The sequence below is a fragment of the Etheostoma cragini genome, chromosome 1, assembly GCF_013103735.1.
Source record: "Etheostoma cragini isolate CJK2018 chromosome 1, CSU_Ecrag_1.0, whole genome shotgun sequence".
Taxonomy (NCBI): Eukaryota; Metazoa; Chordata; class Actinopteri; order Perciformes; family Percidae; genus Etheostoma; species Etheostoma cragini.
The window spans coordinates 20217344-20244949 of NC_048407.1; the positions used below are offsets into that span (position 1 = coordinate 20217344).

The 27606-nt window shown below is 39.5% G+C and overlaps 2 protein-coding genes across 4 annotated transcripts; both read right to left on the bottom strand.

The window, feature by feature from the left end:
• Nucleotides 1-8608: 8608 nt before the first annotated feature.
• On the bottom strand, nucleotides 8609-12899 carry polr2m (RNA polymerase II subunit M). The gene is made up of 4 exons (XM_034873224.1): nucleotides 12538-12899; nucleotides 10863-11459; nucleotides 10481-10703; nucleotides 8609-9010 (listed from the first exon to the last, which is right to left on the bottom strand). The coding sequence occupies exons 1-4, from the start codon at nucleotides 12645-12647 to the stop codon at nucleotides 8867-8869; spliced, it is 1074 nt and encodes a 357-aa protein (XP_034729115.1). The 5' UTR covers nucleotides 12648-12899; the 3' UTR covers nucleotides 8609-8866.
• A 1726-nt stretch (nucleotides 12900-14625) lies between these two features.
• myzap (myocardial zonula adherens protein) lies at nucleotides 14626-27606 on the bottom strand. 3 transcript variants are annotated; one of them, XM_034873210.1, is made up of 14 exons: nucleotides 27093-27606; nucleotides 26239-26319; nucleotides 21307-21399; nucleotides 20287-20451; nucleotides 20109-20201; nucleotides 19887-20000; nucleotides 19631-19795; nucleotides 19094-19219; nucleotides 18675-18803; nucleotides 18493-18587; nucleotides 17904-18009; nucleotides 17415-17498; nucleotides 17073-17134; nucleotides 14626-16970 (listed from the first exon to the last, which is right to left on the bottom strand). In XM_034873210.1, exons 1-14 carry the CDS (start codon nucleotides 27162-27164, stop codon nucleotides 16256-16258), a joined length of 2100 nt encoding a protein of 699 aa, XP_034729101.1. In that variant the 5' UTR covers nucleotides 27165-27606; the 3' UTR covers nucleotides 14626-16255. The 3 variants fall into 3 exon arrangements, with proteins under 3 accessions (XP_034729101.1, XP_034729085.1, XP_034729094.1); XM_034873194.1 differs by having other exon boundaries at nucleotides 17073-17179; XM_034873203.1 differs by having other exon boundaries at nucleotides 17073-17179; nucleotides 19631-19783; nucleotides 27093-27605.

The following is a 27606-nucleotide window of genomic DNA, read 5'->3' on the forward strand; positions in this document are numbered from 1 at the left end:
CTCTCAGTTTTTGTTCCTTCAAGCGGTGGTGTTTTACCATACCTGCTGTCGTAAAGACCATTTCTTTACGGTGCTTTATTGCCCACTGTAGATCAATGAGTTTGCGTAACCAAGAGGTCATATACGTAGTTGCAATTAATATTTTGCCCAGACAGAAAAACATTCATTCACAATAAGAGAATACCTTACAGATCGTTGCATTTCAAGTGTTGCATATGGTAGCTTAGCCTACTTTGGATGTATCATCAGCTAAACTACATCTCCCTGTCACCGTGTCACAAGCCAAAGCATTAAGAGATTGTTGAAGCAACCAATGTAGTAATAACTTATATAGTGCATTTCATGAAACCCAAGGACGCTTTACACAGGTACAAGGGAAACAAGGGAAAAGAAAATAGTAGGCCAACACAAACACAGACCAAAAGAAATAAATTGCCTGGGCTAAATGGAAGGGGAACATAATTCAATCTAGGCCACTGTTGTATGACTCCATCACACAATGTAAAGTTATTTTATGAAAGAAATAGACATATTACATGCCTGAGGGCATTTCTGGGGACTTTTTTGAATCATTAACATCCAATTAATTGTCTCCATCTATTGAAAGCCAGAAGGATTCACCTGTTGTTGTTCACTTTCCCGTTTAGCTGTTAATTGTTCTTTGTTTAATTTCATTCTTTTCTGTGATGGTCCTACCCCAGTACCAGCCATTACCACAGTAGATAACTTTTAAAATATAATTGAAATACAATTATGCCAATACAAAGAAATCGTCTGCTACTTTTCACATGGCTGGATACAATAACACAGTCTTTCCGGTGTTACACTGAAATTTGTAACCCGTCAGAATGTGTGCTCTGTAGTGCCGCCTGTCTCACCATTTCTCATTATTACTTATTTTTTAGCTCCACTGGGTTCTGGCATTGCATCCCTACAACCCTACAAAACTTGGTCATAGAATAAATGTTAATACAATCTTCAGGAATGAGGGAATAATGTCTGAAACTATGAAGCCAAGACAGGTTTCTTACTAATTAATATTAAAATGTTGTATAAGATATCTATTTCTCTGAATCAAATTAACATAGAGGGTTCAAACCACCTCTCCCTGAGGTAGAAATGCAACCACCAGAGGGCAACACTATCACTGTCTCTTCCCAAAGCTAACACTAACTCTTAACCATTCACTGGACCTTTTTACTTTTGTTGCTCAGAAGTTTTTGACTGTAGGTTGTTGTCCATCTAGCCACATTAGAAACATCTATTGCAGTGAAAGCTGAGATGTTTACAGAAAACAACAACCAGGAAAGGGCAAGAAAGACAAGTGTTTGGCATCCATTGGGAGGGAAATTCAAGTTAGCGGTATGCACCCCAACGATCTAAACCAGAACATGGGTAGAAAATGTACAGATTGTTTTTATAATGGAGTGTAGGTGAAGTCATTGCTTTGTCTACTCTGTTGTGTTGTTGCCCCTGAATCTTCCTTTTTTTTTGCCTGTCTGTGCTATAAATCCAATGTTGTCCTCGTCTGTACTTTATCCAAAACACTGCGCACACTAAAATGTTACATCTCAACTGGAATATATTTACACAATGAAGGAAGTCATCTAATAGGAGGGTGTAGCTGCCTGTCTGTCTGACAGCTTATCTCAGAGAAAACAAAACGCTAATAAATAAATAAATAAATAAATAAATAAATACATAAGGAAAACACTCAGTTTCCTCTGGTTTATCATACTCGTATCCAACCATCCTGAGGGGCCAGAGCCGTGCTGCAGAGTTAGCGCTCCAACGTGCTTTACTGCAATCAAAAACACCTGGCCTTGGGCCTTGGAATGGTCACAACATTACAGCATATAAACGAGCCAACTACTCCATATAGAGGCCCCATAATTGTTGGACTGAAGAGGATTTCTGCTTTTTTTCACTGCACTGTTTTACTATTGTTATAAGACACAATACCCGGGCCAAACTTAACCATCCAATACAGACTTTATGAACATAATTTTACATACAAATAGGGATAATCCAGATAGCTGTCCTGTGCTGACTCACCAGAGCTGTGAGACTGGGAAATAAAGTAAACTGTCCTTCAGCTTTAAATGATTTACAACACCCACACATATCTGTTTCACACCTGCAACACTCAAAAAAAGGATTTGGCATGAATCTTGCACTTGACATTATTACATTTTACTGAAATTTGTAAGATTTGGCAGGACTCAGAATGGCTGAATTTACACTTCTGGTGCTTGTTAGTTGGGATGTTCTAAAATCAAGGAGCATGATTTCACTCAAGCAGTAATGAAAAACAACATGATGTTGTTTTGGTCCGCCCTTGTTTCTGGATAGCTTAAGATTGATGTCACAAACAATACTGGCCAATAAATTATACCTTTAACACACTGGTACTCACTTGATTGCCACAAGTGACATTACCCAGAGTTTTATAATCCTTCGATCAGGCGATTACTGAAAACAATGCATTGAGACAATCAACAGTATGTTCCACTTGTCTTGGAAATGTGCATCAGATTAATGTGAAGGGATGGCTCAGACATTAAAGGAAGAGTTTACTCAGAACAAGCAGATTTATGTATCAATTCTGTATCAGAATGTGGAAGCTTATGACATATTTTAAGTATAAAAATGATTTGAGGGCTAAAACGTCACTTAACGCAAGATGAGGGGCATAAACAAAGAAAATGTGTGGACACGTATAAAATGCTTGAGGAGAGAAACGAAGTTGGACAAAAGTGCATTGTTGTTGTAACATTAATAGGGATGCAAAAATAAGAATTTTCCCTCCTCATTATGACCAAACTGCCGAGCAGGGTCTCTGGTTTCTCCCTCCTGCCGTGCCCTGGCACCCCCGCAGCATCCCCACAGAGACGGCTTCCTTGCCGTGATGAGCTTTTGACAGGCCCCAAAACAGCCCGCTTAATGCTGTGCCAGGCCAGACATGGAGCGGCTGGGATGCTGGCAGCTTCTTGGCCCACACCATGCATCACGGGCCTCAACCCATTTTACCCCTAGTTTTCCTCCCCTCCCTCTCTCTCTCTCTCTCTCTCTCTCTCTCTCTCTCTCTCTCTCTCTCCGCCCTTTCTTTTTAGTGCCTCAGGATTGTTGTGCAAAGCTTTCCAAGCAGAGATGTGGGAGTTCTTTTGAGCACAGATGTATCCAAATCATATCTGTGTAATCTCCTGTCATGGCGAGAGATGTAGTGTCCAGGCTGAGGGCTGCTGTTATCTGTGGCTGAGCAGCCAGGTGCGAGGCTGTGGCCTCACCTGGGACATTTCCACACCTTTGAAACACAGAGACTCAGTATCTTGAATCAAACAGTCATTTTAGCGCTATGTTGCAAATAACTGCTGACATCTGTTGATCCATCAGATTTTCTCAGAGATGGTGACTCTGTCCTTTTGGTTAAAACAAGTTCCTTATAGTTGCATGGTTATTGATAACATAGACAATGGCAAACTAAAAAACATACACAAAGGAAAGTAACAGCATCCATGTCTTATGTCAGTAAAACAACAGTTTTTTTATTTAGATTTAGCATGAAAACTTGACATGAGAATGAAAACCCAGACAATAAAAAACAACGATGCGCTACTGCCACCCAGTGTTACACAATGAAAGAGTTCAAATAAACATGTAGTCCATCTGCTGCGAGACGTAACTCCACAAGGATAACTCATTACAGCTATACCATGCCTTTTCCATTTGTGGTCAGTTTTATGGCTTTTGAACTGTAAACATTGTTCCAAGGAAAAGGAAACACATAACGCTTGTGTTGTGACATTCTTATTTCACTGAAACTCTAAGGGCTGGGTTATTGTGCTTATATTAAAACTGGTAGTCACTTAACTATTGGAGAAACTGACCTCTTGGCGAAGAAGAAAAAAAGGACTAAACTGTGTCTTTTAATCAAAACAAAAGTGTGCTCAATAAAATAACTATTGTAGTTTTCAGGCTATTAGAAGCACATGTTATTGTTATGAACCAGAAAGAAAATCAACCTAAAGTTGTAATTCCTTATTGATTATGTCTGTTAAACCAAATGAACTAAAACAGGATAGCTATAAAGAAGAAGCCTCTTTTGAGAAGGATGTGGGACATGGGCTGCTCTTATTTGAGACAGGGAAATGGGCCTTGATTCGAAACAACACTTGAAACTGTGAAATAAAGCAGGGCTGCTGAGATTTTTACACTTAACAGTTTACCATGTGTAAAAACAAAAGCACACATTGGAAAGGGATTCCAGTGACCACACAGACTTCCGCTGTGTCCCTAGATAACGGATGGTTGAAAACTATTAGTTTGTCTAAATAATCTATGCATGCTTATGAACCACAATGGACAGCAGAAAACTATTATGCATATTTTAGTTTATTGGAATAATTTACTTCAAATATATCACATATGAGGTGAAAATTTGATTTGTGCAACTTTTCCTTTTTCCCAGCTGTGGAATGTAACAAAGGCCATTTACTGAAGTGCTATATGAGCACAATTTTGTGGTACTGAAACTACGTAATTACGACTCTGTTGTAATAGGTTAATTAACTTAATAATTATCACTGCGCACAAGTTGGAAGCAATTATGAAAGTAATAGTGTATGAAGATGACAACAGGTATTTGTGTGCAGCAGGATGTTGTAGTAATAAGAGAGACTGACTGACTCAAGCTCTTGTTCGGGTAAATATTTTCTCTGCTGTTGGAGGTCCAGATAGCACATTTCTATAGAACACATTTCAACAGTGACATCTTTTTGGAAGGGGACAAGCAAGATAACGATTGTTGGCATCCATTAAGTCAATATGTCCCATGTATAGAGTTTTGATAAGATTGAATTAAAGATTCATCACCTGCAGATCTGATCAAATTGTGCTAACCATCTACACCAACATGACATTTTAAAACACCTGATGCAGTTCAGGCTACAATGAACAGAACATGGTCTGATTCTAATATACTGTAATGCCAGTGTCTGAGTGTAGTATTTGACAGACAAACACTAGCTCTGAATATGAACGAGAAAACCTAATCCCAAGAATGTTTAATTGCAATAAATCATTCCCCGTGACTATGTTTTACATCAGGCACTCAGTTCAAGGCCCCTCTGTCTTTTTTTCTTCTTCAGACAGATTCCCGCACCAGTCAGGGAATAATTTCCTATCGACATTGCTGGTGAGACAGCTGCAGGACTCTCATGAATGTTGCAGCCACATATCATGCTTCCTCTGGTAGTCAACACTCATGACATGAACTATGTGCGAGCTTCCTCACACACACGTTTCACGGTGAGATAAGTGGAGATCTCAGCGCAGTCCTGTCAGGAAAGTATTTACTTTTGTCGTTGCCGCGTCAAGAGAAAGCACACACACACACACACACACAAACACACACACATGTAAAAGTTTGTTTCTCATTCACAGCTAGTGGCATTTGCATATAAACATTTGCTCAACTTTCCCACTTAAGAAACACACAAATGAGCTTGTATTTCTCCGACCTGCTGCAAGGTTTGTCTTCCACATGTTAAGAATAGTAACATTTCAAAATGTCAGTGTATGAAATGCTCAAAAAGAAGTTTCACTTGACGTGACTTAGTCAGTTCTGGAAATTACATTTACTCAAGTACTTGTGAGAGTTTTTAGGTACTTGCACTTTGCAGGAGCTTTTCCATTTGATGTTACTTCTTACAACATGTATCTAACAGCTATAGTTAAGGGTTACTTGTCAGATTGAGATTCTACATTTTTTTAAACATAATAATCTTAAAAAATACAAAACAGAGGTTTCCTACCTTAATGGATTGTCACCCCTTATGTAAAACTGGTATCCAGTTGTGTTTTATTGCCAAGTTGTCAGCAGTTTCACAAAGAGACATTTGTCCGTCTGAGGTGGTTTCCTAAATGACTGATTAAAGCCCAAATTATTCAATATTTCCAAAAAAGATTAGGGAAAAGTCACAAAAATCAATATAAATTTGTGTTGTAGAACTTTAATTTGGAGGGCCCAACCCCTAGATTGGAAACCATAGAACCTAACTATTTAACTGTATATAAAGTAGTTAACTAGCTCCACCTCAACCAGCTATGGCAGTAAAATGCTGCTTACACATTATTGCATCAACACTCTAACAATTTCAGATATAATTATAAGGTCAGAGGTAATATTTTACTTCAGAACAAGTATTTCTACCTTTAGATTTTAAGTACATTTAGATAATAATACTTTTGTAGTTTTACTTTGGTAGAATTTTGAATGCAATACTTTAACTTGTAGTATAACTGTCTTTTTACATTTTTGTATTGTTACTTTAACTGAAGTAAAGGATCTGACTAAATTTTCCACCAGTGATTCCAGTGCAGTACAAGGGAGAGCTGGTTCTGATTGGGAAAAGGAGATAGGGCTGTAACCTTATCTGCAGAAAGCTGCTGTGTGCTGCATTATTTCATCTTCTCATGTGCCCTGAAAAAATATGACAAAAACATCAGAGAATGGAAAAAGCATGACCTCAGAGTTTGTAACCTGGCAGATATAATCCAATCATTCTGCTGAGGGCCTAACTTGTGTTTAACGCCAGTCTATACATCATACTGTATATCTAATTTAAGGCTGAGCTGACTGGGCTTTGAAGAGGCAGTTTTGAAATCACATTCCAGTTTCCCTCCCAAACAGCAAATTATTTCTATTCCCGCAAGACGTGTGATTTCGGACTCAGAGTTGGAGCAAATCACTTGCAGACTACTTCACGAGGAGCTTATTAATCTAAGAGAAGGGGTCTAGGATTCGAGTTGAAATATAAACAACCTCATCATCAATGGACAATGTAAAAAAGGAGCTTTGACTAGAGAGTGTGTGCTTGGTTCCACCTCAACAACATCCGTTCAGAGTTAGGTTTGACGCCAGATACCACAGAGAAAAGCTACAGCAAAAATGTGCCCCATAATTGGTAACAGTCTCTGAATTTATGTAAGCAAGGTAGGCTGTAATTAATCCCAGCACAACGAGGATCTTCTGCGAAGCATGCTCATGTATTTGTTATTGGACGTCACCAATGGGCCACTCTGGAGCCCATCAGATATTGTGTCTAAATACACAGCAATCACATGGGCTTTTTGCCCCCCCTAAAACATCTCCTACCAATGCCTCAGCAAAAATTACCAAAGGTTATCAAGGGGCATCTACCACCAGACTCTGACCTACATGAATCCACCCTCATTTCTGCCAAAATGGGCCTCAATGCCTTATTTCTTCCTCATTAAAATCCCTGAATCAGGCTGTTTAAATTAAGATGGCCTGCGGTCTTCTGCGTGGGTTGGAAGACAGATGATGGGAAAGGCAGTTTGGAAAGATGCTGAACGTAGCTGGCACTTCTTATCTACCACATATTAGCAAAGTTGAGAAATGGTATTTGCCATGTAGCATTTGCCTGCTGCCGTCCCATCATCGCCTGCCATTCCCAGCAACAACATGATCCAAATTCAGTCCAGATGTCTCAGCCATCAAGCTTCAATATTTCACTTACTCAGCATTAATCTTATCAAGTGTGTCACAGATCCCTGCTTGATAACATCTCACAGGATTCTGAAAAATCAGTGCCTGCAGCTGACCACAGCTTCATTAGAAACTGATATCAGCTTGCAGGTTTATGTTGCAGATCATCATCAGAAAGCAGATCATATAGGAGGAGCAGTTTTTAGGTGAAATTACTTGATACTTCCTTATCCAGATGTGGAGAGTAACAAAGAGCTAAACTAGTGTACTATGGCATAATTTTGTCTTAAATGTTATTAGAATTGACACTCTATTTCAGTAGACAATAATGTACACGTTTTATATCAGGTGTTTAAATCCCATTAAATATGACACGGTTTAATACTTTACATTTGCAATACACATTATCACATTAATAATATTACACGGTATCTCTTCTCATTATCAAAACTAACTTATAGATGGTGTCAAATGGATTCGTTAATATATGAACTAAACAAGTGTTGAGAGATAGTATCTTTTTTTATACATACAATAGATTATAGCATATTCATATTTTTGCCAGTTTAGAATTCAGTTTAGCCCTCGTACTTCCATCTACTGCTGGTTCAGTCCTGTGGCGGAGCAAGCGGTTTTTTTCTTGGTACGTCGCCACTAACTTTCTAATAAAAAAACTAGATTGTCAGGTACGTTTAACACTCATTACAACATGCTTTATTTTTTAAGCTCTCATCAGGGAGCAGTTTAATTCTAAAAAAAAGAAATTAAAGAATATGTAGATAGATCCATTTTCATCTGCACTAACAAAATGGTACTTTGCCGTGTCTGTAATTAAAAATTTGATTTTCACATGACTTTACACATAAAACACAACCATTGTAGAAATCAGACACATTTATTGAATTCTGTAATATTAAATCTGACACAACTATTTTGAAAAACAGTCGCCTCCACCTGCTGATGATCTTCAATTCAATACTTTCAGGCCCAGAATTCCCTGATGTCATCAGTTTCAGTATACTGACAAGAAACATTGCCCTCATGATACATTCCTGTACAAGACTGATACAAGACTCCTAGTCAACAGCAGGTATTAGAATTACTCTAGGACCCTGACACAAACCCAATACAAACAGAATAACAATTAAGTTAGCTAGTTTCTCAATTCTGCCATTTCCTGAGCTGAGTTTGGGATACCAACTATGCCTTCACACGGTGCAAAGACTCTTTTCCTATCTTAAGAATTCTTGTCTTTGCAGTGAAAACCCTGTTTGATGGATCCTGATTGCAAGGTCCAAAGCCTGTTTCCCTTAGGGCCAAGCTCACACTGGTTTCCCCTGCTCCGGCCTTCCAGGATCAGTCCTCCTCTGAGGAGAGCTGGGATCCTTCATCGTGATCCTCTCTGTAGGCAGCCATGGGGCCACTGTCAGGAGTGTAGCTCCCCATAGAGATCTTCAATCCGTCAGACAGTTTCTGGGAAGCCAGCTTGGCCTGCAACTCCTGAAATTAAACACAGAGAAACAACTGACATGAATAGGCTGGTGAACAGAAAACAAGCACATTATTATAAAGCTGCACAGCCATAGCTATAAAACCCCTAATAAAAGTAGGACTGATAATAAGCTTAACAGGCCTCTGTAAGTTGACAACAGCCCACTGTCTGACGTTTGGCTCTAAAGTCAGTACTTTGGATGTGAAGTGATCCACAGCCTGAACGCTGCACTCTAAAGCTAATGAGCGCTCTGATGGGGACTATAATACAATTCAGGCTTGGATTTATTTTTAATCACTGCCACATAGTAGTGGCCGTTGTATAAATTCAATTTGTTTGAGATTCACAGAAAAACTTCATTTTCTGTATTTTTAAAAAGTTTTTCGTTGTATAAAATTAAGGCCATGTTCATAACTACTTTGGCACTGTGTGATAAAACACAACACTAAGTAACGCAGGATCAGGCAAAATAGTTGCACTACTTTAGTTAAACCATAGTGCAACTGCATCTGTCAAGGCAATGTGGTGGCCAATCAAATATGTGCAAGTGCACATTTCTGGTAATTACTTAGACAAGCGTCGCATACCTAAAAAAAATTTATTGTTACTGTTACTCAAACTGGATTTCCTGGATCATAATTTCATGGTGTTCAGGCTGTTTTTGGTCTGAACTTCCGTCAAATATTTGTAATTCAACATAGCCAATTGTAACCAAGGTAAATAAATACTGTTGCCTCAAAATGTTATTACCCAGCATAGTATGAGCTTTATTTATTTAATGTCAAAATTTGCTTTTGGCAAGTGAAAATGTCTGGCCCTGTCAGGCTACAATTACACTGCTCCATTTTGGTTTTAAAGTAGCGTTTTGAGCCACAAAACAATCTTTGTGCAAACAAGAATTTTAGCTACAGTAGCAGAAATATTCTCAGTTTAGACTAACATGCCCAAACAGCATTTCTTAAGGTGAGCGTAGTCAGTGCTAGTAGCGCATGAGTGCAGCTTTGAGGGAACATCAAGAAAAAGAGATAGCAAAGACAATGTAAAGTAAGTTAACAGGGAACAATAAAACAAGCTTCAACAAGCACATTTACTGTTTTCCATCAGACTGTTTATAGATCTCGTCAATTTCGATCGCACGTAAAGGCAGCTTCATTTCATGACGAAAAAGACGAAAAAGAAGAAAGAAAGAGAGACCGAGGGACTGTGCTTTGTTGCAGGAAACAGTCAGCTGTAACTCAAATTGCTGTGCAGTTAAGTGGTTGTTTTGTCTTTTAGCTTCGTAGTGTTTTTAACCTTCTTAAAGGAATGGGTAGACCTGCATTATTACTGCACTGTCTGACGGCCAACGCAGGTAGTGTGAATGCAGGCTTAGGGGCTCTGAAACTCTGCAGTAGTGCGGACATGACGCATAAACATAGCAAAAGATTTTTTAAACAAAAACATAGCAGTGCAAATGTGGAAGATTTGGCTGCACTTACCTGCTGCTTCTTTGCTTGTTCCTTCAGGAGGATGGCCGACTCCTCCAGAGACAAAAGCTGTGCCGGACTGTAGTGGAGAAGAGGGAGTCGAGCTGCAGTGATGTCATCCAGGTGCTTTCTGTCCCGCTCCTTTCTGGCCTCTGCAGAGAGAGATGATGAACTTTCAGAAGACTGGCTGGGTGACGAGGATCCGGATGGAGAGATGTCACTTCTTTGGGGTAGCCTGAAAACACAGTGAGGAAGATTATAAAGATGTTATTTACAATAATAAATATATAAAAGAAAGCTAAATAACACACATTACATAATTATGTATGCATTTTTGGCATAAATGTTTGCTAAAGTAATCATCATATCATTAAAAAAACCAAAGTCCACTCACTGATTTGGTTTGAATTGTGGCTTCCGGAGAGCTGAAGTCTTCTCTGTTCTTTCCATCACAGACACATAGTGAGGCTTTTTTGGTATCTGCTTTTTGAGAAAGTAATTGTCTCCTGCTGTGCTGTTAAATGGGTCTTTGCACTTGCTACTGAAACCAGTATTACTTTTAGACAGTCTGACCCTTTCCAAGGCCTCCACAAGGTCACCCTCTTTTGTCTGATCAGAGTTCAGAGAGGCCCCAGCAGCAGCCGTCTCCATGGTTTCACCAGCAGCCCCTCCGGAGACAAACTGGTTCTTTTGCTCCAAAATGTTGTTTTCATGCACATGAGCTGAGACAGGTGAGGTCGCCATCTCCTGTACCGCGTTGCCTGCTGCAGCCTCACCTTGTCCTTCTTGGTTTAAGGCTGCTGGTGTGTCGGGAATAACACGTTGTTGCAAAGTGAAAGTCTGCTGATACTTGGAGTGTAACTCTGTCCTGGCAGCCGACACCAAGCTCTGTCTCCTCTCCTCTTCATTGTTGTGTTCAATGGCAAGGCGCACTTTCTCTGCAAATTCTTTTATCTTTTTCCCTTTGTCAGGAAGACTCTGTAAAAACCGCCTATGAACAACACAAATGCATCATTTGATGCTTTATTCAAAACAATCATTCAAGATACAGATGGGAGACAAACAAACCAAGATCAAATGTTAGTAGATAGATAGATAGATAGATAGATAGATAAATAGATAGATAGACAGATAGATAGATAGATAGATAGATAGATAGATAGATAGTTGGATAGATTGACAGATTGATTCTGCTATAGGTGTTCAGTTGGGTTAACATAACACACTATCTGAACTATTACTGCTGTATAACAATAACAGTTGTGCATACGATTTTACCCTTGACATATTAGTCAGATTAAAACTGTTTTTATATGCTGACATCTGCGTGTACATTTTTATGGAAAACACATCCTAAACTTTATAGCACATTACACAAAACTCTATTTTAGAGAGAGACAATAAATCAGCTTGTGCGTGTCAAGCCAAGTTGTTATCATTTCGCAGCATGGTAGTACAGTAGAGCCTCTGCATCATAAACATAGTAAAACGTTGTACTGTTTTCTTTTAGAGGCATTTTTTCCATCAGCTAGCCCAAATATGACTGAAAGAAACTTGTTACCACCAGTCAGAGCATTAACATATGACAGAGCCTTGTGTTTATACAACACCGTTTTAGTTCATTTTATTGAATACTGAGATTGAATACTGAGATGACTTGTTAATTTGTAGATGTGTTACACATATAGGCTACTATACATACACACACATATATATATATATATATATATATATATATATATATATATATATATATATATATATATATAACACTATGTTATGTACACACATGTTGTGGGTGGGAAAAAGCATCCTGTAACTTTCTGCTAAGTAACATCACAACAGTGTAGCTTCTGGCAAGGTGGAGCAGCACTCATTACAACTTAATAAAACTTATTTGTGTGCTTAAGTCACCACGTACGTCTCTTCTCTCATACTCTTACTACAATATCAAACTAAGTCAGCGAAACATTGCCTTAGCCCCAGTTTTAGCTATCTTTGGTATAATAAAATTAGTAAACAAATAAATACAAGGAAGGCACAAACTGGGGCTATTAGTGTGAGCTTACTTGTTAGAGAATATCCTCTCCTGTCGCAGGAGCAGTTCTTTGAGCTCCTCTTTGCTCTGGTTTCTCAGGTCTCCTGTCTGTCCCTGACGCAGCGTCCACGACGAGGACATCACTGTTAGCTAGTGACAGTTAGCTACAGCCATTCACAAACAGCGTGAGCTAACGTTTCAGTTTAACGCGCTAACGTTACATACAAACTCTAACTAATCATACGTTAACCTGTTCAAAACTCCACCTGTTAAGTGACTTTTTAATAGTTAACGGTTAGACAGTTTTTAAAAACTCTAAAAGTGCCAGGTTCACTTCATAAACACATGAGACAACAACATTTCAAAGTGGGGTTCTTCTTCTTCTGCGTGAAGAATTCCATCTCCAGCTGAGGTGTGGCTCTACCGCCCCCCACTGTACAGGACGCCAATTTTGTTTTTTCCAGGATGGCGAAGGCACAGTGAAGGCATTACCCGCCCTACTCTTTCTCTGATTGGCTAGTACTCGTTGCCGGCTCTGGTTGGGTTGGTTAGAAAAGTCAGTGTAAACCATTCATAGGTAGACTAATGAGTAAGGCGGAATATGCCTTCACTTTCTCGGGATAACAACATACTTGCGTACAGGACAATGTAACGATGTGGTTCCAAAACTTGTTCATGTCAAGGACCCCTTAACTTACACAAATTAGACCACAGACCACCACTGCATAAGATGTTGCCCCAGGGTCCCCCATCTGATAGGGCTTTTGCTTTTAGATGTTTTATTACAGAAAGTGTATGAAACTAATGTATGATCAAAATAGTCATACATTCTGCCATTGTGTTACTTACGGATGGAATTATAGTGAAAATATATGATTCCTCTTTTTGTTGGGGACCACTTGATCCCCTCAAGGACCCCTGGGGGTCCCCGGACCCCACTTGTAAAACCACTGGTGTAATGCACCTCTGCATGCCAACGTGTCACAGCCAGTGTTACACGGTCATTTGCTGCCCTCTGCAGGTCAAATATGGTCACCAGCATCCAATTTACATTTCAAAAAGTTGTCTGGAATCTTCTAAAGATATTTCTTTCTCTTCTGTAATCAGTGCAGTCTGTATGAATAGTGTTCAGAATATCAGATTTTCCATAACTGCATTTACCAGTCAGGATGTTTCCCAACCACTGTGCCAACCCATATCTCATTCAGCGCAACAATGACCTGACTTCAACCAAGAGGGTAGGCTACAGCTGTGTCCTTTCCATCCCCACTCTGAGTTCAAAGTCAATTTATTGTTTGGCTGCAGCTGCAAAGTTGGAATATCTCTCTATTTCTTTTTCAAAAAACTTTTTTGATTTGATTTTTGCATGATGTTGCAACTCCATTGTCTTCAATGCATGTAAGCATTAATTTCCATGTACCAAGTCAGAACACACCAGACATTGTAAAACATTAATGGTTTTCTTACATTTTGTAGTTTTCTTCACATAAACACTCTCAACTCCACAAACCAATGGAAACAGTACCACAATTGGATGTACTTTATTCATGATATGACGTTTTCTTTTTGTAAACCTGATCCCAGCCAAACGTCTATTTATACCTCTTTGCTATAATATAAAACACACAGCAGTGTGGCTTTTTTGTCAATCTACAATTTGTCTTGCAACAACTTCCGCCTCACTTTGAATTAGTCTGTCTTCATCACACAACATGTAATAATTGCAACAACAAATCATATTTGGTTGAGGGAAATAGCTGAGTTTTTACCAGACAACAACAGATTTGCATTGTATGGACTGCATTTGCCATAAACGCAAAGAAAAGCATCCCTAAAAAATTGACTATACTGTACAGAAGACTAAATACACATCCTAAATTACAGTCACTAAGCGTTCACATACTTACATAAAGTTTATCTGGAGTTCAGTGTTTATGCATGACATTAAGTGTGAAATTGAATCAATAGAAATGGAGGGAATACAAACTGTTTTTAAGCCCTTTTTGTGTTTCTTAGTAGCTGAACAAAAAAGCAGTCATATGTACAGTGTGGGCTTTAGAAAACGTATGAGGTTGCACAGTATGTAAGTGCTGACACAATCATGATTATTAGGTAGTTGCACAGAAAAGTCTTTATTATCCAAATATACCCTAGACTCTTGTCCTTGGTCGCAGTATGATATGTATCTTTAAGGAAAAGGCACATCATAAAGATTGCATAAATACAGTTGTGGCAGTGCAGACAACAGCTTTATAATACTTGTGCCTGTGGCTCAAGAATGGCAGTCACCTCAAAAAGGTCTAAAGTGTCTCATCATTAACACAGAGAGTTACTTTAAATTATATTACAATATTACCCTTTTGCCAATTTAGAGAGCTTCGTTCCCACCACCAGTATCAGATAGTAGGCAGTTCACAAAGGCACAAAGCATATTAATAAATATTTTGTACATAATGTGACAATAAGAAAATAATATTCATTTAATTTCTACAGAGCCAATAGAAAATGGTATATGAACACAATAACCGAATCAACCTTCACATCGGCCAGAATACTCATAGCTCCATGAGCAATATGAGTAGGCTACATTCAGTGTAAACAACACAATCCTTCAGTACATTACTTACAAAATATTTTTAGAGAGCTTGAGATTATTTACACCCTACGGCAAGCAACAATTTATTATCATTAAACATGAAGACATAGCCTGAAAACCTACAAAAGACTTTTTACATCATCAACTAGAACCACATTCTCCATCACATGTGAGACAGTAAGAACTAATTTGCATGTGTGTGACGTTATTTTTATAAAAGATAATCAGCAGTGAAAATAAGACCACTGGATTTAATAGGACTTCATCATTTTAGGAATTGCGCTTATTCGATTTATTGCCAAGAGTTAGAAGAGAGGATCATTACCACCCACTGTACAGTAAATATGTACCTGCACTTATATTAGCTTTAACAGCAGCAGCATGTCCCTACATGTCATCGATTAGCTGTACTGGGGTCAACTCCAAACATGAAAGATAATTATGGGTTGTTACGAGCAATTTGCACAACCTATATGGTAGTTTTCTGGGCAGTCTGCAAAATTTGCCTGCCAGCACCAAAGCTTACATTATAATTTGCTTAATATTACTTCCGCCAAGGAGGTTATGTTTTAGGATTGGTTTGTATGTTTGTTTGTTTGTATGCTGGTTTGTCAGAAGGATTACAAAAAACTACACTGGTCAGGATTTCATTGAAATTGGTGGAAGGGTGTAGTATCAGCCAATGAAAAACCAATTACATTTTGCAGCGGATCTGAATCAAGGAGCAGAGACACAAATTATCTTTCACTTTTGTTACCATTGTAGGATAGGACATGGCAGAGGTCTGTGCTCTTTGAGTGTTCTTTAAGTTATACATTTGACATATTTTAGGAGCGTAATAGGAGGTATTATCCTCTGTAATCTGTTTGTCAGACTGTGAATTTTGAATTTGTACAGGTTTACATTTGAACGCAATTCCTGATATAAAAAAAGTGACAGCCTTGGCAGGCAGACTTTCTAACTTTTGGACAAAGCCTGTAGGCTAGCTACCTCTTTCCCCCTTTTTTAAGTATTTATGCTAAGCTAAGCTTATCAGCTGCTAGCTAGGATTCATAGTTACATAAAAAAATTAGAGTGGTGTTAATCTTCTTCTTAACTGTTGGCATGAAAGCAATTACATGTGTTTCCCATAATGTCAAACAATGCTTCACGCTCACTCTATGTTTATATTTGCTGTAATTTCCATAAGTTTCATGTACGGTGAATAAACTTGAGGTGCTCTCGATCTTGGTTGAGAAGAGAACTGAAAAGAAGTGGATTCCTCGGGACTCGATTGTGTATCTTTGTTCATTTCCGCGTCTACCTCATCTCTCCCGGACTGGACTGAACTCACAAGAGACTCAGATTCAGATGTGCGGGTTGAGGGGAACGTCCCACTTGGCTTGGTGTTGGACAGCAGGAAGCGGCTGTACTGGACAGGAGTGTACCTTAGTAAACTTCCCTCCAGCCTGCTGGGTGGAGGGTTGTTAGACTTGAACGTCCTTGGTTGGGTGGTTGTTGTTAGGTAGTTGAATGGATGTTGAATGGGAAATGTATGAGATGAAGGTTGTGTGGGGGATGAAGGTTGTGTGGGGGATGAAGGTTGTGTGGGGGATGAAGGTTGTGTGGGGGATGAAGGTTGTGTAGGGGATGAAGGTTGTGTGGGGGATGAAGGTTGTGTAGGGGATGAAGGTTGTGTAGGGGATGAAGGTTGTGTGGGGGATGAAGGTTGTGTGGGGGCTAGAGGTTGTATCAGTAATGGAGGTAGAATGGGTGATGGAGGTTTCACTGGTGTTGGAGGTTGAACAGGTAGTGGTTGTTGTATGGGATTGAGATTAGTTGTTTCATACTGAACAAGAGGTCCAGCATCATGCCTTTTTGCTTCACGTCTGCAGGTGCACATCAGACATCAGAATGAGACACCACCTCCAAATCAAGAACCAATTATAACATGATGCCACTAAAAATGTTTCCCTAACTTTACTTCTTACCTGGGGAGCAGATCACATCCTACTCCTATCTCCCTGGTTTCCAAAACCTCTCGCTGTGTATTCTGTGTGGACATAAAATACTTCAGCTTGTCTTCTAATTCATTATTCTGGGAAAAGGAAAAGAGGAAACAACACTGTCAGGGCAGGTACATGCAAAGGACCACTTAACATGAAAGGGACTAGATAGGTGCAGTGACACGAGAAAACTCCACAGACATAGCTGAAAGTTCAGGATATTGCTCAGCAGCCCAGACAGTCATCTGTTCTATAGCCATGCAGTATATTACAACACCACACCCAAAATAAAAACATGCAGTAAACACAGTGATGTATTTTTCTTACCTCACACTCCACTATTGCAATTCTGTCCAGAAGCTCTGAGATGAACATATCCTTCTGAGCAACTTGGGCCCGCAACGTTTCAACCTTCACAAATTTAAGATTGAAAACAATTATCATGTGTTTCAATCTTTTTTCTGATCAGTTTATTCAATCCAATATTGTGATTTTACTGTATATTGAAATATAGGAACAGTCCATGCAACACTCCTGGGAGATACAGTATGATTTTAGAAAACCAAACTGTGTTATGAACTATATATATTTATACATATGTATATTGAGTATGCATTTTAACCACTAGGCCAGTACAACAGCCCACACTTTATTGACTCTTGGTCAGATTAAGTTTTACATTCCTTGTGTCCGTTAAACTCATCCATACTCTTGTTGGAAAACGAAGTTCTACTACTTCACCTGGGTTATGCATTTCATCCACACCCATTATTAAAACACAAGTATTCACACACAGATGTATAAAACTCTACTGACCTCCTCGATCATTCCTTTGACTTTCCTCTGCTGGCAGAACACCATGTCGTTCAAGTGTTTGATTCTCTCACGGAGATCCACAGATTCAGATTGCAGCACTTTGGACCTAGACAGGACCAGGAACCAGTTAAAACCAGAAGTAGGTCCATACTGGTGGAAAGGGGTTCATCTTTTCCAGAAATGTGCTGTCAGATGCTTCTCAGATCAAGGGTAACAAACGTTAGCAGGGAAAAGGACTGCAACACACTGATTGATTTGTAGCCTTTAATATTCCAAATGCTTTGACAATATTGTGGCTTCATTTGATTACTTAGTCTATACTTTTTTGAGAATGAAAGTTAATGCCTGTCCTTGAAAAATAGTCAATCGCAACTCAAAGTCCTTCTAGTAGCTTTTCTGAAGCTTTCTACTTGTTCTGCTGACAAAGAACATCAACATCTTCCGGTTCAACTCGATGACAACGGAGTAAAGTCCAACTGCTAATGAAGACTGTGTGATACAGGTTAAAGCTCAGAAATGCTAGTAAGTTGACCTTGAGTTGGGTTTGTTTTGTCAAACCGGTGTTTATAGGAAAAAAAAATGTTTGTACCTTTTGGCTGCAGTTGCATCAGTTTTGTCTGTCAGCTCCATCAAGCGGAGACGCTGTTCACAGTCCTGCAGCTTCTTGTGGAGTTGACTCTTTTCCTGTAAAAAATGTTTTTCAATATAAGGTCTATTTTATCTGCAAGAATTTTAGATAGATTTTTATGTAAAAAAAAAAAAGTGCCTTACCTTTCCCATACAGTCCAGGAGACGCTCCACTTCGATGATCCTCTGGTCCCTTTCAGCAATCTTGGCCTCTGCAATACTGATATTTTTTTCTGCTTCCTCCAGTCGCCCGATGTATTCATCAAGTTGGGCCTGTGTGAGCAATGACACACTTCAGTTTAGATAATGGACTGCTTTTAAAAGGGCTCATCAAATGATCAAGAACTTAGCATCTACAATTTTGGTCATTAAGATTGAATTTGCTTTAGAGAACAATTTTCACTGCATAATGATCTTTGTAAAATGTGTGAAACAAAAAAAAATTTGAGAGACCTTGTAATCATCACCCATCTATCCTCTTCTTATGACACAAATGTTTTGGTTTCTATTGACACTGAAACTGTATGTGATGCGCTAATGAATAAGAACAAAAGAATGTAGACCTGTAGCTTTTCAATCTCCTCCCTGTGTTTTTGTTGTTCCTCCTGCAGTTTCTCCTCGTACTCGAGCTTAAGCTTTGCAGAGAGCTCGTGCAGCGCCTGATTGTTGGCCTCCCGTGCAGACTCCACCTGGACAATTCACAGCACAGCAGAAATTAGGTTGATTATTCCATACTGACACTAGAATAGAAGACGCAGCAGTTGTGTAGCGTGCTGCAGTGAGATGATCAAATCTGTTTGATCAAAGCATACTGCTTTATCTGCTTTTCATCATAGGTCTTAATTCTTTGAAATGTAGTTTATTTGCTGTCTAATGGAAAGTGACTAAACCTTTCGTTTCTCTCCACTGCTTTTAACTCATCAGACCATTTTCCAACAGACCATTTTCAGCACCCACTTGTCACACCAGCTGGGTGACCAGTGTCTCAATGATTGTGCCAGAGCAGGTAATTCTATGTAATGTTTTGGAATTTGTGGATGCATGAGGGTTTGTGTGGAAAAAGTGAGTGTGGGCTTACACACACCAAGATGTATGATTACCTGTAGTCTCAAAGTCTGGTTTTCAACCTGCACAGCAGCCAGCTCCCTCTCCTTGTCTCTGAGTTTTTCTTGTGTTTTCTCACAGGTGCTCCGCAAACTCTTCACCTCGTCTCTCGTGTCCACTTTTCTCTGACAGTTCTCCAGAAGGGATTTCTGCAAAGGAAACATCTTTTAATTATCAAGCAAGCCTTTACTGTGATGGCGTGAAGTTGTCATGGAGCAGGTATTCACAAACTCAGTGACATTGATTGGTTACCTGCAGGCTGATGTTAGCAGATATAAGAGAGCTGTTCATCTGATCGAAGCTCTCCATGGCTGTCGTCCGGGTCTTCACCTCTGACTCCAGACTCCTCCGATGTGAATTGGCAGCCTGCAGATACACATGGCACACTATATTTTCAGATTTATTCACATCTTCACAGATTGGAGCTTGATGAGGGAGTTTGGAGCAGTCACACGGTGTGACATAATTCGTTACCCTGATTTCTTGTGAAAGCTTTTCCATTGATTGCTGCATTCCTCCAAACTGCCCATACATCCGCTCTCTCACCTTCTCCAAAGAATCTCTCACCTGAACACAGAACATAAGTCATCATCTACAAAACACCCCCCACAGCCTTGAAAGCCAGCTGCTTGTGTTGTAAGTTTCCACTCACCTCCCTGATGTACTTCATCTCATCCTGAAGGTGATTGGCCGTCCACTCGCGTGCCATCACCACCTGCTGTCTGTCTGAACCCGTCCTCTGCACTACACCGTACACTGTGGGCCCATGATTCTGCAGCGATGTCTCTTGCGCCCCATTGGTCATGTCTCCGAGTTGCTGAGGGAGACAGGTTCACACCGGTCAGGTTTCTGTAGCCACCCTCCATTGAGACTGACTTCTACTGCCATTGTGTTTGTGTATTATTTGTGCTTGCTTGTATGCACAAATGCAAACTTTCAAGTGCATCACATGTTTGGGTGTTTGTGTGAGGAAGCACATGCTTCCATATGTACACTTAGTCAGGTATTTCCAGCACTAGTGCTGCTGAGCACTGGAAACAGGAGGCTGCGAACAAATGGCTAAAACAAAAGTGCAGGGTGTATTGCAGGTGTCATGTTTCTGCAACCCAGCACATGAGCTGCTGCCGTGTCTGCCTTTTGTACCTTGAGCAGCCGTGTGACCGATGAAAATGCACACCAGCAGAGGAGAAGTGCAGTGTTTTAAACAATGCTACAACTAAATAACAAATGACAGTTATAGTCAGGGGCACAGATAAATTACAGAACTGAAGCTTTTTATTTTTGAAAATTAGATAGACTTCTCTGTGCAGAATGTTTAGATAGATAGATGGATAGATAGATAGATATATAGGTAGACAGATAGATAGATAGATAGATATATAGATAGATAGATAAATAGATAGATAGATAGATAGATAGATAGATAGATAGATAGATAGATAGATAGATAGATAGATAGATAGATAGATAGATAGATAGATAGATAGATATACATTGAATTTCTTACAGTCATCTTCGAGTTTCTGTTCAGCTTGAATATGCATGAATACATTATTAATGCCTGAGGGTGCATGCATAGAAACGTGTTTTTACAGAAGGATGTCAGTGACACACATGCTGAGGCAGTGGCAGTGCCATGCCTATTATTCATGTGTTGGATGCCGCTGTCTACCTGCTGAGGTGACTCCCTGCCAACTGGCCTCTCTCTTTGGATCAGCCCATTCTTCTTCTTCCATGGTTCATTGACATCCTTCTTTTTCTCAGCCTACAGAAATAATAATAAAAAAAGTAAAAAAACTGATTTTGTTAATGATTCACTTTATTCCAGGTGTGGATCCTGGAAAGTGAAAATAAGTGCTAATGTTGTTTGCAAAAATTCCACAGCACTGATGCCTTCCTAATCAGCAACGTTTCTTTGGCAATAATTCAATGCTTTACGGTTACATGTAGATAATGTGCTCTCTCAACAAAACCCATAATGCAAGCAAATTGACTTGAATATTGTTGCTTTATTGTGCTGTCATTCTGTTTTAATTTAATTGTGTTGCAAAATGTTGCTAATTGTATGTAAAACACATATTTTGTATCTTGTGTCTGGAGTCTTTATATATTTTAGTTTTGTTTTAGATAACTTCGTCAAATGTGTTTATGTGTGCATCTGAGAAGTGCTGTGAGTTTTTGAATAAATAGATAGATAGATAGATAGATAGATAGATAGACAGATAGATAGATAGATAGATAGATAGATAGATAGATAGATAGACCTATTACCCAGAGAAAGAGGCATCATTCTCCACAACTCTCAGAGATAAGAGTGAGGAGGAACTAGAACAAAGACGCCAGTGTTGTCTCATGAACAGAGCCAAACCTCACATTTCGCCACAACTTCATCTACAGAGGACATGTTGTTGAGTAAGGGTGAAGGCCTGCTAATGGGCGGATGTAAATTCCAGCAAATGGGAGGGAAGCCATCTTTATGTTTTAACAACACTGCAGCATTTCTTCTATTTAAGAGAGAGCTCAGAACAACAATGTTGTTTGTGCTGTCCCTCCAGTTTTGAATTTTATACTGCCAATATTTGACCACATTGGTGAACAATGTGTACCTGTTCCTTCCACTGAAACTGCAGTGTAAGTTTGGTGGAACACATTGAGTTTCTGTTGTTGCCTTAAGGAGCATGGCCTCCTCACAGAAGTCATCCGCTGCCAGAATCGTTTAAACATGTAAAAACCACGGTAAAAACGAGTCAAAGATGGGGCAACCTGTAGCTCACCCAGGGTCGTGTGCCGCAAGTAGGCTGAGTCCTTAGCCGCAGACTGGGTTTGAATCCGACCTGCGACCCTTTGCTGCAAGTCTTCCCCTCTCTCTCTCCCCCTTTCCTCTCTAGCTTCACTATCTAATGAAAATAAAAAAGCCCAACAAATAAACTTAAAGATGCCCCTTTAGAATAACTATATGTTGGTGTATTGTCAAACAATTTAATTTGTTTATTGACTGCAGTCACATGACTGCATTGTGAAGGATTCGAGTGATTGAATTAGCTCCTTATCTCCGACACAAACAAGAAAGTGTTTGAAGTCATAAAACAAAGACCATCTTGTGTATGTTGTTGGGCTAAAACACGTTCACCTTGAAGAGGGTTTCAGCCATTGTGGCGATGCAATCTAATGATTTAGCTCTAGGAACCTTTATATGTAGCAACTGTGTGTAAGTCCTGTGTGCGTGTGTGGGTGTGTGTGTGTGTGTGTGTGTGTGTGTGTGTGTACAGGCGTGCATTCAGGCCATAGTCACTGGTTGGACTGTGTCCATGATGTGTCAAGTTGCAGGATTCCCCCTTTCTGATTTTATATGAATAACCACTTTAACCAGCATTCCTACTTAAGGGGAGCCACCCCTGGCAAAGTCATAATTTTTCAATTTTGAGTTTTGGGGCTATTTTACTTCCATTGCATGTATTCTTTCAGACTATTAGAAAAAAAAACATCTAAAATACATATTTAGGTGTTTATGTTACTACACTGTGTTTTTTTCTACTATATTCAGCAAAAGTTTGCTTTAGATAATGTCTCATTTGCATATTAAAAAATCCTCTTGACGTAATGTTTGGGTTTTTATAATCTAAATCTTTGAAGGCCGTTTTCTCAAAATGGGATTTTCTCATACTCTGAGTCAGAAATCTCCACTTCAGCAGCACTTACACAAATGAACATTCAAGTTCCAATCTTATCTATATTCTGAAGGTTTTTACAGAGGGGCTTGTTCATATATCATTCACAGTCTAATTTATGTAACAATTTACATATTACACAAAATTTGACAAAACATTTTTTTTGGCTGACTCCATTTTATGATTCATGCAGTGGTAAAAGGATATATTCTAAATCCCCTCTGTAAAACCCTTTGACTATAATATGTCAACAAAATAAAAGAAGAATTTTGAACCTGTTTAATCCGGTGTTTCCCGCAGGTTCAGAATTTACTTGAAGTGGTGTGTGCCATGGGATTTGACCGTACAGCATTTAATGACTGGGTTTAGTAATAATGGAATCAATTGTAAACTAGTCTAACGAAGATGAAAACAATGTTGTTTTGAAAGAAAATTTTATTCAGATTTTATCTACCTGGGCAGGCCTCAATTTAATTGGGCGATGTGCCCAAGTAGGACCTGTGTATGGGAAACACTGCTTTATCCAATATTCAGATTTCTGCTCTGGAAGTAGAGTTATGCAAATTAGCGCATATTAAACAAGATAATACTTCATTTCCATATTTAAACATAAAATTCCCCCAAAACTTGTAACACAAAACATATTTGTCTTAATGTAGGTAATCAACTGGGGATGTTTCATGATAATATCTACTATTTAGTACTTTTTTCTATTCACCTGCAGTGTGTCCACTTAAACACAATGTCCAGATATCTCTGGTAGAGGATGTATCCGTCATTTCCTTCCTCCTTGATTAACTTCACGTCTTCGTGTCTTCCCTTTATCCTTGTTTTCACAAAGTTACCAAAATGCACATGCAAGTGACTTACATTTGAACTTCCCTTCAGATTACATCTTAGATCAAAGATTGAGCAACCTTGGTGGAAATTGCTTTAAGCACGTTGGTTAAAAAAAAGACAACACTGTGTCGCTTTTTCTACGCTGTGCAGATATTTGATCTAAATGCTGTTGCAACACCAACAACAAAGCTAGCCTACGTGTCACAGTAATTACAGCAGAACCAGCCCTATGCTCAGCGCTGCATACATTATGAGCACATGAAGAGGACACAGAGAGGTGAGTTTTTAACCTCTTGAACCCTGATTTTCCCCTTCAATTTCCCCTGAAGGGGTTCCAAAGTTTTTTTTCCACACTGTGCTACAGGTTCAAATCCAAATGATATAATAGCTTGTTTTAGCCCTTCAGTGAATATACATTAGAATAGACAGTGCTGACAGTGGCAAGTGCCACTTTTTTGTGTTTTTGGAAACCTTTGGATCTTATAGCAATAGTTCAACTCGTTAAAAGCATAAAATACCCTTATTCACTTTTTTTCTGAGATTTAGATGAGAACATTGTACCATTCTATGATGGATATGATACTACCGCTGGCAGCTGCTTAGCTTAGCTTAGCACAAGACTGGAAATTGAGAAACAGCTAGCCTGGCTCTGTCCAAATGTAACAATATCCGCTGACAAGAACCTTTAAATCTTTTAAATTACACATGACCACCTGCCATAAAACAGCAAACTGTCATTTTATAAGTTTTGCAAGTATCAAACAAACAACACATAAGCATATATATTAGTGAGCTTTAAAGTTGCTGGTAGGTAAATTCCGAGCCAGGCTGGCTGCTTCCACGCTGTTTCCAGTCTTTCTGCTAACTCTTTGCTAGAAAGTGAATAAGAACATTTCCCATAAAATTTCTATTCCTCTGAGGCCATTTCTTTCTATTGTGTTTTACTCCCTACATTCCACCCCCCTTCCACCAATTTTATTGCACCTCACAACTTGGTTGATTGTCTGCACAGAAAAATGAATAAATAATAAATAAAGAGTCACGCTGCTGTTTGAGCTGCTGATGTCAGGAAGAAGGAGCTGCACAGTTGCAGGGGTGCAGACCTTGCGTCCTCACTAAACACACACTGAAGTAAATGTTGTCATTGAGCACATGTCTATTACTATCCGCTTTGTGTTCACTCCTGATCAGACTGTCCTCTGTCCTTCAGTTCCAACAGTTGTGGTCACACCCTTCCAAAGTGAAGCACATTCAGAGATTGCGGCAGTGTGCTATCAGTGGAGAGTGTGGAGGTGTGGTAAGAAGACGAACGCCATACTCCCTGTCCAAGGTTCACACTAAACATACCACCATGTTTCTGTAAGGATTGTGATCTTCCAAGGACCAAAAACCTTCTCAGTGCCAAGTATCAGTTCTCACACTCTCACTGCTAAACTTTGGCATCAGCCTCGGGACCACAGATCCTGAACACAAACAAAGGCAGGGGCAGAACCACCTACAACACACACCCACACAGTCTGCAGCATTTACTCACAATTCTAATCCACACAGTAGCAATGTAAACTAACATTCATGAACAACACAACTGTTGGTGCAAATTATATTTTAGCAATTCTGTAGGAAATTCTAATTTGTATGAGTTAAGTTTGTTTAGTTACCAGTGTCTGGGTCATACTGTACCTCAGGGGTAACATCAAATATATTGTCTGTTCAGCAAGTATTTCAAACATTTTCTATTGTGTGGAATAGATTTACAACATAAATAGGAATTGAGCTTTAAAGTAAATGTGAAACAGCTGTGAGTGTATTATCACACGCACACACACCCTCCTGTCATGATTGTGTAACTGCTCCAGATGATGAAACACACATCAATCTCAGTGGCTCCCCCATATTTCTTTTATTTGTTTTATATGATGAAAAAATGTTGTATTTTCAGTATAATATACTATTCTTGAGAGTGCCTTGTTGTGTGGGGTTTGATTCAACTCTATTTATTAAACCTTCACCTGGCTAAATAGGGCTGTCAAACAAGACTTATAGACAGGATGTAGCATGGTTAATTGTAGAATTTCAATGTGGGAGATGTGACTCACTGTGTCAGAGTTTGCAGGTTTGGGCTCCTTGTTTCCATTATCTCCTGCGTGTAGAGTTAACCTGAGACGTCTAATCCTCCTCTGTGGAAAACAAACACAAAAAGTAAATAACTGATGTTCTGCACACAAGTGAATATTTGCATTATGTCATAAGAATGATGTTGACATTGAAACATTGCTGAAACTAATGAAGCATAGAATGGTAAACGCATCTCACAGACCTCAACAGTCCACTGCTGTGGGTTTATTTATAGTCAATACCAACAGAGCTGCAAACAAAGTGTATGTAAATGATTAAAAACTCTGCTTACGCATGCCTCATAATTACACCGCAGTGAGTACTTTGGTTGTGTAAAAAACAGATATCTTGTATAAAAAGTTATTTGAAATGATTAGTAGAATAATAAGAAAAAAACAGTACTACAGTAATGAACCCATATCATACTGTCTTTATTAAACTGTGACACGTTCTTTCTTCATTACAAAACAATGGGAATAAGTAGGCCAGTTTAGTACAAAGGCCGGTTTTATCAGAGAGCTGTTCAAATAAACATGACAGCCCAGCCTCCTGCACACTCAGCTCCAATTACGTGCTCCTGTAACTGAACACATCCAACCACAAACTCAAACTTTCAGATGATCAGGGAGTGGAAAATGTTAGCCGGGACTCAGTAAATGCACGTTAATGTGTGCAAACAAAGAACAAGTGGCTACAAAGTTAAAGGGGACAAACAGAAGAGGGAAGGGGGGGAAGGATTCTTCAAATGTTTGCAAAACACAGTGGAGAAGAGAGAGAGGAAATGGGAGAAACGGAGGGAGAGATTCAGTGTCCTGACTTCTCTGGGATTTCTTACCTCAGAGTCTGGAGAGTCCTGTGTTGTGGTGGTGGTTGTGGAAACAGTTCGTCCTGAACCGTAGCGAAGCATCTCTCCTCTTCTGTCCACTCCTCGCTTCTATTGCGCTCCCTCCCCAGACTTCCTCCCACCCTTCCTCTCACTGCTCCTTCCTGAGTTCTGCTCAAACTCTCAGAGCAACCATCTGCCTCCGGCTCCAGCCAGGGAAGAGGGGGAAAATTCCACTCTGTCAAGTCTGGTGGTGGTGGTGGTGGTGGTGGTTGGGAGTCCACTGGGCCTTGAGGTTCCTTCTCTGTCAGTGAAATGATCAGGTGCAATCCAGTCCTACACTCAGCAACACAACTATGTTAGTTTCTTAGTTACAGCCAGACTGTTCCTAACTCCACTTGGTTGACACACTTGTCAGTCACTCAGCAGCCTCCCTCTCTCTCTCTGTCACACTGTCTCTGCATTCCCATCAGACCTGTTGGGCCACATTTCAGATGCCTCCCTAGTCTGTGCCTCCAGCCCTGAG